This window comes from Fringilla coelebs (assembly GCF_963513975.1).
Source record: "Fringilla coelebs genome assembly, chromosome: 2".
Taxonomy (NCBI): Eukaryota; Metazoa; Chordata; class Aves; order Passeriformes; family Fringillidae; genus Fringilla; species Fringilla coelebs.
The window spans coordinates 28877190-28889500 of NC_140029.1; the positions used below are offsets into that span (position 1 = coordinate 28877190).

The following is a 12311-nucleotide window of genomic DNA, read 5'->3' on the forward strand; positions in this document are numbered from 1 at the left end:
GCACATATTAACATTTTTACTTTGGACTGCAGGAACATTAACTGAGCCCTTGGCAGCTTCAGGTATGAAAGCTGCCTGACCTCTGCCGACGGTAGTTTATCACTTCAGGCTCCAAACAGGCTCTTAAGAACTGTTGGGGTTGTTTTGGCAGTCAACGTTTGGGCAGTCCTCTCTAACTTAAAATGCTGTGTTTCTTTTGGTCATGTTGGAGAATAAGGTGGCTGTGTTGCTAGACTTGCATTATCATTTTATCCTCAGCTATTTCTCCAGTGCTTCCTGGGTTTGTTTGGTTGTTTGTTCAGTTCGTTTTTTTGTTGAAGGTCATAACACTAATTTACACTCCAGGTGAGGATGGAACTTGAAAATGTCATGGAAGCCCAAACTAAAATCTTTTTAACTTCTGGTAAAAACCCAAAAAATGAACTCTGAAGTATTTGGCATTAATGCTTACTACTGTATCTTGGGAATATGGTTTGCTTCTAACCATAATCTTAGTTTTATATCATTTTAATTCATGATTACCTGCAAGTTGTGTACCTTATCTTTTCTAACTCACTTATAGAAATTTTAGACCATAGTTTTTAGTGTTCCCTTGTAAAAACAAAGGGTTTTGTTAGATGTAGTAATTGGTAACTAAATTTGTTTTGACTGTCTTTAGTTTCAATTTTGTTTACAGGAGCATGTTGTTGATGTTGGTTTCTCTGTTGGTCCACAGAGATTTAATTTGCTGTTTTGTATCACCACTGTAAGTGTGGAGCAGAAGTAATTGTGTATGTTTGAGATGTTTAGTGTTGTGCCTGTGTTGGCTCAGTGACCATTACAGACTAGTCATGACAAATTAAAAAGTCATTAAACAAGGCCAGCATTTGCTCTTCTTTGGAGTGTTGAGCACAGTTGTCTGCTGGTTTCTTATAAAAATAACACAAGTCTGGAGTATAATAAAATTGCATGGATTGTTTTTAAAACAGTATTATCTGCTTCATAAATTGCATCTGTCCCTTGACAGTGCTTGATTAGAGAAGGGTAGGTATAGTTTGTAGAATAAATATTAGAAGTGCTGGTTAGCACTTAAAGACAGGCTTTTGGAATTATTATGGTAGTGGAGAACAGAAACACCCTGAATTTCTGTGATACTGCGTCTTGAGCTTAATGAAGGCTTTATGGTCATGCACTCTGCATATGTTAAAAAAACCCCAACAAGCTACAGACCCAACCCAACAACTTTTGCTATGAGTTGGATGATACCTTGTGTAAGTTATTATTGAACTGGCTTGGAAAGTATGTATTTCTGATTGCTGGAGATGAAGGAATGTAAAATATGTGTTAAAATGGAATATACCTGTGATATTTTGTGAAGGGGCTGCGTGTTAATAGGCCTACAGTGGAATGTAAAGCAGCATGACCTGTTAACCAGTACTAAATGCCTTGCAGCCTCTCAGGAAATCTAAGTCCTGAAGCTTGTCAGTTTTCATGTACAGGTGATAGAAACCTGTGCATGACAGGTTTATAAGTAACTAAGTACTGGCAATAACCTCTTATAGTGCCAGTGTCTGAGAGAGCCAATAACATACTGATTACTTGTGGAGAAAGCATCACTTCAGAATAGCTGGGTGCTGTTGTGAGTCTGTTTCAGAATAGGTTAGAAGTGGAAGCATACAATTTGATTTATTTCTGTTGTTATTAATGTGCTTGCTCTGGCTTGTGTAGTTGGGTTAGCAATATAGACTATTAAAAATGCACTAGGTAAGTTTTTGTATAAGTGATGTTAAATTGCTTTCTCTGATATTTGATTCTGTGTGCAGAGGTAAATAGTAGTGTTTTTTTCTCTTTGATTAGATCACCCAGAAGACACAATGAGCGTTAAAGCTTTCAAGCTCGTTTCTGCTGTTGAGCGGGAGATGTTAATGGGAGACAAAAATTACATCAACATCGAGTGCATTGAGTGTTGTGGGAAGAACCTCTATATTGGAACCAATGACTGCTTTATCTATCATTTCCTGTTGGACGAAAAGGTATCCACAGCTGGAAAAATAACTTTTGCTGCCACCAAGCAACTACACAAATACCTGGGTTTGAAGAAGCCTGTGAGCGAGTTGAAAGCAGCCTCTGCCCTCACGAGACTGCTCGTGCTTTGTGACAACACGATAACACTAGTGAACATGATCAACTTGGAACCTGTTCCCACTGGTGCTAGGATCAAAGGAGCTGTGACATTCACACTGAATGAAAACCCTGTGAGTGGGGATCCTTTCTGCGTTGAAGTTTGCATTATCTCGGTCAAGCGTCGGACCATTCAAATGTTCATGGTGTTTGAAGACAGAGTCCAGATAGTGAAGGAAGTGTTTACTCCAGAACAACCCTGTGCTGTGGCTGTAGATGGTTACTACTTATGCCTTGCCCTTACTACACAGTATATAATTTTGAATTACAATACTGGCGTCTCCCAGGACCTATTTCCTTATTGCAGTGATGAGAAACGGCCAATTGTGAAAAGAATAGGCAGACAAGAGTTTCTGTTGGCTGGCCCTGGAGGCCTAGGTGAGACTAAGGATTTTAATTTTTTGCAATTTTTATAACTTCTCTTTATTTCTCTGAACTTCTGAAGCAAAGCTTTACAAATTAAGTGTTATGCATAATAATGGTGATTTCTTTCACAGGTCTGTATTGGAATGCTAAGAGAAAAGGGGGGATGGTAATTTTTTGATACTTAGTACTATTATAACTCTATAATACTATCATAACTAAAAAACCTCACTAAGCGTTTTTTTAATAATGCACAACATTTTATTATTATTTTTATTCTCATGATGTATCATGAGATACAAAGCTTGTATCTTGCCGCCTCTAGCAAAAAAAATTGTTGGGTACCAAGTGAAATTTCAGGGATTGATAGACAGTCTGTAGTGACTAGGGGGACTGGGTTTGTGGACATGGCTATGGAATTGTTCAATTAGTGCAGGTGATTTAATTTTTTCCTCAGTTGCTATTCAGAGCAGCTCGTATGAAGTCCATTTTATAGATTTTAACAGATTTGCAAGAAGGTATGTTGTGCTACAGTATTAGTAAGAAATTTTAGTGGAAGTAAGTTGCATCCTACCTCCTATAATAGTAAATGCTGTCCTAACTGTAGGTGTTAGCAGATACTACCCAGTTTTTACACTCTCATTTGCTTAGTATTTTTCAGCTCTGTTAGCAGAAAATGATAGTTTAAGTATTGCAAAACCAAAGTTAAATCATGTGAAATCATGCTCTTGTCTAAGAGATGACTGTAAGGACTACTGTAATCTGTATAAATGGACAATATGCTGTGAGGTCAGTAATCTTGAGCTTTTTTTGGAAAAGCTGCAATATCCCAGAGCTGACAGACCACAGGCAGAATGCTTTCATGCTGTTTGCCATATGACAGGCTTTCAGGAGACACTGTTTATATATTTTCCCTGAAGCATTAGGAATACCGTGGCACAAAGTTCACAGCTATTTAGGTTCTTAATTTGGGTTTTGGTTTTTTAATATAGATTACAAAGAAAATCAAGTGTGCAATATAAATTCAAAAGAAATTCCAAATCATTGCTTATATTGAAGTTTTGCTTTGTGACCAGAATGCAACATGTACATCGACTCACCAGCTTTTCTCTAAAGAAGTAGACTCTCAGTAGAATTTGAGTTTATGTGAGTTAAAGGTGTTCCAAGATGAATTTGGGGTTTTTTTTCAGATACAGTGCTTTTTTAAGTCATTTTTGGCTGCCCACTTCCTATTGAAGCTCTTAGTTCTTTTAAATATGGACTTGCATTTTTTGGACATTAACTGTTTTAGTAGTGCTAGGGAAGTTAAAATTTCTACACTGATTTTCTGAGAAGATTCCATTCTTAGTTTAAGTTTTAAATTTTTTTAGGCATGTCAAACCAGATTCTGTTCCAGTAATTTCTCTTTTCTTTTTTCTTTGAGAATATAATTTCAAAAGCACAACTGTATTTAGTTAGGAATCAGAATTTTCTTTAGTCTCAATTTTGCTTTTGTCTGGTGTATTGTAAGAGAGATACATGAAGAGAAGGTTACTTATAAAGTACAACATCCCTGTGTAAGTAGAGTGTCAGATATAGGAGATCTTAAGCAAGTGCACTTGTGCTACTGTAAACATGCTATAAACCACTCTTTTCCTCATGATATGGGCAAAGTCTTTCTTGTACTGCCTCAGAGACCTTTTATAGTATTTGCTATCACTGTATAGTTTTTCCTTGCTCAATTCACCTTTTTTTTGTCTCCTCTTCCCTATTCCCTCCCCAGTGATGTTTTGACTAAGTATTATTCATCTTGCTGGTCCTCCTTGGTACACTTCCTAGTGTATTTAACATTTGTCTATTTGAAGTTATGAAGGTGGTTGGGCACCTTTATACTAGATAAGCATTGTGTATCTTGGTGTCTCAGGTGGGCCTCTGCTGTAGAATGCATGGACTTGAAAAGACTTGATGTAAATCTTCAGTTCTAATTTTGTTTGCTTTCATATGTCTCATTGATCATGGCATGTTGGTTTGGCACGTGGTAGAGCATCTATGCTAAGTTCAGCCTCTTTTACAGAGGTGGAGATATTCTGCATTAATATATTTGTCTTTAGAGTGTCTGAGGTGACACTTATTTGTATTAATTTTCTTCAGAGTTAAACTGGAATTTAGATTGGCAAAAAACAAGTGCTTAAAATGATAATCAATGTAAAACATCTGAGTTTATTGTGTATGTAACCTTTTCCTTTATTTGCTCATTGGATTTTAACTGATTGTTAGAACTTTTCATAGCAGATAATTAGCCATTTGGCACTTAGTTGTCTTTACTTGCAGTTAGTATTTAGTGCTTTCTTTCAAAAGCAGGAGGAACTTCATTTTTGGTGCTTCACTAATTAGTTAATTTAAAATTGGAAATCAGTCCTTTCCGATATGTATGAAACTGCTTACCAAAATTCCATTTTTTAGTTTGTGAAGCTCTTGTTGCATGTTTTTGATCAGATTTCCTGTTGTACAGAGGCTTTAAGTGCTTAAAATTACAGTGGACACTTCTTGATATTGGCACAGGATATGCTTCCCAACACCAGCTGGAGGAACTTCCCCAAAAGGTCTGAGGTGTTGACTCAGGCTGAGCTCCCAGTGGAGGGTACAACTCCTCACACCATAGGCTCAACACTGTGCCTCCTGCCTCGTGCTGAGACTGGACCAAGGAAAAATATTGGCCTTGCCTGTATGCGTGCTTGGTTGAGAATTTCTGTTGCCAAGTAAATGAGATGCAGTGGGAGTTCAGCAGAGTACATGGCACCAGAGATGGCAAAAAGGAAGTTGAGCCCAGGCATGAGGCTTCAACCTCCAGCTGTACAGAGGGGAAGGACAGGCTGGGTCTCTGCTGTTCTGTGATGTCTGACACAGGAAACTCATGACTTCTGATAATGGGAAGAATTCTCCTTCTATGCTTGCTGATCTACATCTATATATAGCATATATATATGCTCACTGCTTAGAGCAGCAGATGAAAAGCAGGAAGTTCTGTCCAACAAATCATCTGAGCCTGTACAATGCAGTAGCACCAGGAGGAATTAGCAAATAGTAGTAGTGGGGAACTCCCTCATATTGGAAATGGGGGTTTTCTCATCAATCCTGCTGGTAAGAAAACGTCTTGAGGAGGCGTACCTGGATTGTGCAGATCACCAATGGACTGTACAGCTTTTGGTGATGGGTTTTGTCTTTTAGGACTATGGATCCTTATTTAAGGAAGAGATGGAATCCACCAGGTCAAGTGAGGTAAAAGTGGTTTTCCCATCTTGACTGAGCAACATGGTGAATTGGATTTAGGCTAGGCATGGTGGTAGACTGTGTTGGCAAACAAATGAGTGCAAGGTGGTGTGATAAGAGACCTCATAAGCAGCAAACAGAGCTGAAAAAGTTCAACTTCAGGCATATGCAGAGAAAGAAGTAGTGGAAGCTCTCTCACTTTTTCTGGGAAATCAGCACAGCTGTGTTTTAACAGCTGAGATGTGAGTTACCCTTTACATGGGAGGAGTAGAAAGATGTGGTGGGGTGTCTTGGAACAAAGGACGAGGCCAATAAGAGTTTATGGATTTGGGTTAGAGAGCAAACTAACAAGGGTGAGCAAACTCATTGTGATAAGTGCCTGAAACAGATCACTTCATCAAGAAAAAAATGTAGGTAAGACCCTCTTCGGGTAACAGGAAGAAATCTGTATTTGCAGGCCCTGGTTTTTAGGGTACACTTGAACCAGTACCTTCTAAAGGGGCAGCACAGCAGCAGACAAGGAGGCCAGGAATTTTCCAGAGTGCGCTGATAGTGGCTGAAGAGATGATGAAGGGGTGTGCTCTGTTGAACATCAGTGTGTTATCAGCATTGTTCTACTCAATCCAAAACACCAGCTGCTAAGAAGAAAATTAACTCTCTCCAAAACCAGGGCAGAGGCCAATGTCCATCTGGCATTGACTGTGCTGAACGCCATGAAGGGCAAGAAAAACAGCTTCTACAGGCATATCAGCAGCACAGGAAGGCTAGTGGAAGCCCATGTTAAATGGGGTGGAGGGCCTGATGCTAAAGGGCATGAAAAAGACTGAGGTGCCTAATGCCTTCTTTATGTAAGTCTACTGGTATGACCTTCTTTCAGGAATCATCATCCCTTAGGAACTCAGCAGAGAAGGATCAGGTTATGGGACAAATCCATGGGATCTAATAGGATGTTCTCATGAATGCTTGAGGGTGATGGTCAATGTCATTGTGAGGCCAATTTTTTTATCTTTGAAAGATCATGATGATCAGAAGATGTTCCTCAAAACTGGAAGAAAACAAATGTTTTCACTCCTGCATTAGGTGATCAAGAGAAAGGAACCAGGGAAGTACAGCCAGCCCTACCCTGATCCCTCAGGAAGGTGATCTAAGAAAATCCTGGAAGCTGTTTCCAAATATACAAAGGGCAAGAATATGATTTAAAGTAATCCATGTGGATTTAAAAAGGGGAAATTGCCTGACCAGACTGTCTTCTGTGATTAGAGGCCATCTTGGCAAATGAGGGGAGCTGTAATCCTGTGAAGTTTAGCGAGGCTTTGATGCTCTCTGCCATGACATCCTTTGTAGACCAACAGAGGACGAATGAGCTGGAGAAACAGCTAAGGTGGATTGAAAGCTTGGCTGAAAGATTTGTAGTCATCAGTGCAAAGTGCAGCCACTAGTCTTGTACCCCAGGGGGCCAATGTGAGATCAATACTAACATCATTTTAACAACATGGGTGGTAGGGAAGGGCATACCTTCAACAGTTTGCAGATGATTCAAAATATTTCTGTATCTCTTGGTGCTGAAAACAGTGTAGCTTTGTTTCAACACTTGTATTCCGTAGGTAGCCTATGCAATTTTTAGTATGGAATTGATTGCCGGCCTCATCTCAGGTTTCATCAGCTGCATTCCTGTACTATAAAAAGGCTGTGGTTCCTGTTGTAGTTATGTTTATTGTTATCCTTAGGTGAGAGCTGGATGAAGACAGAAAATGCATCATTCTGCCACAGAAGCTCTAGCTATTGAAGGCAGAGGGATGTAGAGAGACATTGACTGGAATGCGTACCTTTTCACTTCCATAAAGGATTTTTAAATTACCTAAAAAAGAGCTTTCTCATTAAAAAAAAAAAAAAAAGGGGTTTATAATTATTTGTGTTAGAACATCACAGAAATAGAAAAGCCTAAGAATTAGTCTTTCAAATATACTAAGCCCTAAGTTTACTACTGGTTAACATGTATTTAGTAAAGGTTTTCTCCCATGTTTTGAAGTAGGGTTATATCATGGAATAACAACTGAAAGCCTTTAAAACTGGACAGTACCTTTTGCCTGACATAAAATTTTACTGCTGAGTCATAAGAATATCAAGATCTATAGAGTAAATTAGGAATTAAATTTTACGAGTTAGAAATTTTCTGTAAGGTGCTCTGGTTGAAAAGCTGATCATTGTAGTGGAAAAGATCCCTTAGTCAAGGGGAAAGGGCTGATCATTTGAAAGCCACTGTAAGGGATCCGAAAGCTTGGTCTCTACACTGTAGTTCTGTAAAAGTCTACAATCTTCTGTTTTGTTTTCTCTGTTTTATTTTTTTTCCTTTCATTCCAAGAAGGTCCTTGTACCCAGCTCGTCTTGCCTTATTATCCTCTGTTTGGAAGAGATTTTGTAAATTGAATAACATAATCTTTTAATCTCTTCGGTTCTTTAGAGCTCAGACTTATTCTGCCAGCTGTCAAGTGGCTCACTGCTGCCAAAGATCAATTTTCATGGGCATGTCTTTTTAATGGCCTGAGAATTCTTGGTTTAAGGGGTATGAATTCATATTTAGAACAGAAATTTACACTGTGCTGGTAAATATTTATGGAACTAGGCCTGAAAATTGTGACTGAAATTTCTCTTCAAATAATGTCTCAAAATTGGGAAATATCTATATGAATAGAACCAGTGGCATGTGGTCCTACAGCAATTTAAAAGTTTGTTAAGCTAGGAGAAGAATGGAGGACAGAATAGACATGAGGAAAGTAAAGGACCTTTTCATTGTTAAAAAACACCCTGCAAATTAACTGAAGCTTCCATCTGGTTATTCTGAAGACAGCATAGGAGTTATCACTGTAACAGAAAATCTTTACTCTGTGCTGCTTTATACACAGCCTCTGCATTTTTTCAAATGATTGAAAATGCAGATGCTTCACAGGAAGTGACTCACCCCAAGGAGCTGGGCCCTTGTTCTCTGAAAAGGCTGGCTGTAACAAAAGTGAAAAAGTGTAAGTAAACAATTGTGTCCACTAAAATGCTCTGTAGTCATTGGACACTACAAGAACAAACATATCTGCATTGCCTGATAGGTCAGGTGGTGCAGGTCTGCAGCTCCTACTGAGGCAAGATTTTTTGAAAGCTGGGTCTCAACAAGTGTTACTGTTCTGGTATGAATTCAAACTACATGGCATAATTCCTTTAAGAAAGCTCTTAAATTTACTAAACTTGAATAATTCTTGCTAGTTTGTTTCAGTATTCATCTCTTATCTGTTTTTGGCATTGTCTCTTCCTGTGTTGAAATAGAATTAAAAAAAATTGAACTGAATTAACCAACATCTCTGTTAGGTCCAGGGAGGTGATGTGTTGTCATCATGCTGCCTTGATACTGCACCTGCTCTGAGACTTTCCATTGCTGTACCTTGGTACCCTGCTTTGTGTTGGGAAGAGCAGTCTTCAATCCTCAACTAGCATGAGCCTCAGGCTTTGTTTTTCCCTTTTTTAGGCATGTTTGCTACTGTAGATGGGATTTCACAGCGTGCCCCAGTGCACTGGTCAGAGAACGTGATTGGGGCAGCTTTGTGCTTTCCTTACGTGGTTGCTCTCGATGATGAGTTCATTACGGTGCACAGCATGCTGGATCAGCAGCAAAAGCAAACCCTGCCTTTTAAAGAAGGTCACATTCTACAGGACTTTGAAGGTATTAAAAAGGACACTTTGTTGCATCAATAATTTTGAAACTACCACTGAAGTCACTTGGGTTTGTTTTTTAAACAAAGTATAAAACAAGTGTGTTGACTGTTGAAACTTATGTTGCAAGTGCTTTCCTCATTAGATTCCTTGCAGATCTCAGTAATTCAAAATTCCAAGCTTCTAACAAAATGTATGCTCATTAAATGTCCTGTAATTGTCAAGTTAATTTTTGTGTAGGAGGCTATGGAGTTAGAGCTTTTTCTTGTAACTTGATTATTTCTTTCAAAGGAGCCATGTTAATTTAATGCTACAACTCAGTAGTTGTGATCTACAGGTGTTTGTCCCTTGACTATCCTGACAAAATTCTTACATATTAGAAGGGAATACAAAAGAAAAATAATTTTTAAAATATCTGTGTAAGAGGTTTAAAATTGGGTCTTTCACATAGAATTGGTAACCAGAAAAGTGCAAAAATTTCTATTGGTCTGTTCTTCAATTGAGAACTCTTAAGTGTGGAATGTACTATGCTACTAATTTTTTTTTTTTCCAGAAAAACTACGAACTCTAGCACTGTGAACTGTATATTTCTTGCTAGATTTGATGTATGGCTTAAAATTTTCAAATATAAGCCTGGGGAAATACTTGTTAGTTAAAAGTTCCTGCTCTCTGGAATCTGGACAATAATTTCAGTGGCCTTACCAGCTTAGTTCATCATGAGTGACTCTAGTCAATTTTTCTTACTTTGAGTGGAACAACATCTGCTGTAACTAAATAAATTTACCAATATCTCTCTAATTCTGAGGTGGAATTCATAGGTAAACCATACTATCGAGTAAATGTGGTAGAAGCAAAGGTCACTTTTGGGACTTTAACCCTGTTTAAGTTCTTATATCTTAAATTTTGATTTATATGTATTTTAAAGCTTACTTCTGAAATTGCATTTTCCTGCAGAGGCTGTAAATTGAATATATCTGTTTGTTCTGTCCAGGAAAGGTGATTGTTGCTACTAACAAGGGTGTGTATATCTTGGTGCCACTACCTTTGGAAAAACAGATTCAGGATCTTTTAGCTAGCCACAGAGTGGAAGAAGCCCTTGTTCTAGCAAAAGGAGCTCGAAGGAATATTCCAAAAGAGAAATTTCAGGTTTGTCCTTCCTTTAATTTTCATGAAAACAGAAATTTCACAGTAGGGACGTGTCTTCCATTGGTCAAGTGATTGGAGAATGTGTGGGAGGAATTTACATTGTAGAGAAGTTGTAATACCTTTTACGATTTCAGCCTGAGGAAATAGGTATTCTGCTTAATTAAAGCTAAATTGTTTTGTACTAAATTGTACTAATTGTTTTGTGCTAAATAAAGCTAAATTGTTTTGTACTTGTAGAAGCTGTAACTTTGGCAGGGTTGAATGCTGTTGTTCTTTTGGGGTTTTGTTGAATTTTTTCAACTGTGTAACTTGAGAGAATTGAAAACAAAGCAAAACCAGAAATCTAGTGACAGAAAATCCAGTGAATGCTTCCTTGGTACTAGATTCAGTTATTATTTGCTATTGCTGTTTAAAAATGTATTCTTTATTTCAAATTGCAATTTTGAAATTTTACTTTTTTATCAAAGATTCTCACCATATCCTAAACTCCACAGTAGCACTTAACTTCAAAGTTAGGTGATGGGAAAGCTTAAGCAAATGCATCTTACTTCCAAGCTCTTACAAGTAGTGCTTGTACTGGTGTGTAACTCAGATTTAAAGGGTTTTGTGTGGCACAGTGTCTTAAACTCTTTGATTACAGAGTCGGTTAAAGATTTGTACTCATTCCCTTCTACCCCTGATTTATATTGCCACACATATTCTACTGTATTTTCTCCTATTTAGAGACTTGTAAAAAGCAGCATGACATCTCTACTCATGGAGTAGCTGAATGAATATTTGACTTAGTTTCTTTCCTATTGTAAAAGCAAAATTTGATCTGTAACCTGCATAAAATCTGTGGTTTTCCTTTTTTTAATATACTTTGGAGCATTTTGTTGCCATTAAAACAGTTGTGTTACTTTTGGTTTGTTTAGAGAGGTATGCATGACTTTGTAAGATACAGGATTGCAATGGTTCAAAACTATTCTGGCTGTCAGGATCTTTTTTGGTTTTTAAATTTCAAGAAGCTTCTAATTCCTTTTCACTTCAGTTTCAGTCAAGGCCCAAAAGGCAATCATTAAATGAAACTTGTATCAGCTTTCATCTTGATCCTTAACTCCTCTCTTAAATGAGCAGCTGGGAGACTGCTGGAACTATATAGCTCATTGAGAAAAGTGTTCCCATCCTTTTGTGAAGGTCCAACTACATGAAAGTATTTGAAGCTTAAAAGTATTTAGGCAGCTACAGAATTCAGCTTCCAGCATGTTTTGCTTTGCATCTTCACTTCCTACTTTTCCCTTCTAATTTGTTTAAAGAAGCAAACACAAATCTTGTTGTGAGGGTGGGATACATAATCTAATCAATGTCTTCTATGTGTGATGATCTATGATTCTCCAATTATTTCTTTACAGTTCATGTAGGTTTAGTGTGGGAATGACTTTCTGTGTTTTGCCACTGGATGAACTACAATTCATTATCTAAAATACATTATGTAGAATCCCATTCCTCCTCAGTGTTCTTGCATTAAGAATTTTTCAGCCTTTAAAATATGTTATTTTCTTTTCACAAATATCTTAAGTGTGCAAAGTTGGTCTTCCTGAAATTAGTTTCCTAGAATATTGTAAGTTCTTTCTAACTTAGTGTGCTTTTAAGGGTATTCACTTATTTTAACTCAATGCTACAGCTGAAAACCAGAAAACATAGTTCTTGCAAGCAAA

The 12311-nt window shown here is 37.7% G+C and overlaps 1 protein-coding gene across 2 annotated transcripts in view; it reads left to right on the top strand.

The window, feature by feature from the left end:
* The window catches only part of TGFBRAP1 (transforming growth factor beta receptor associated protein 1), a 36828-nt gene that overhangs the window by 990 nt on the left and 23527 nt on the right, over positions 1 to 12311 (top strand). For both annotated transcript variants that reach the window (XM_084227191.1, XM_084227192.1), the window contains exons 2-4: positions 1837 to 2538; positions 9284 to 9478; positions 10460 to 10614. In XM_084227191.1, the coding sequence (XP_084083317.1) occupies positions 1854 to 2538; positions 9284 to 9478; positions 10460 to 10614 (1035 nt within the window). In that variant the 5' untranslated portion in view covers positions 1837 to 1853. The remainder of the gene's footprint in view (positions 1 to 1836; positions 2539 to 9283; positions 9479 to 10459; positions 10615 to 12311) is intronic.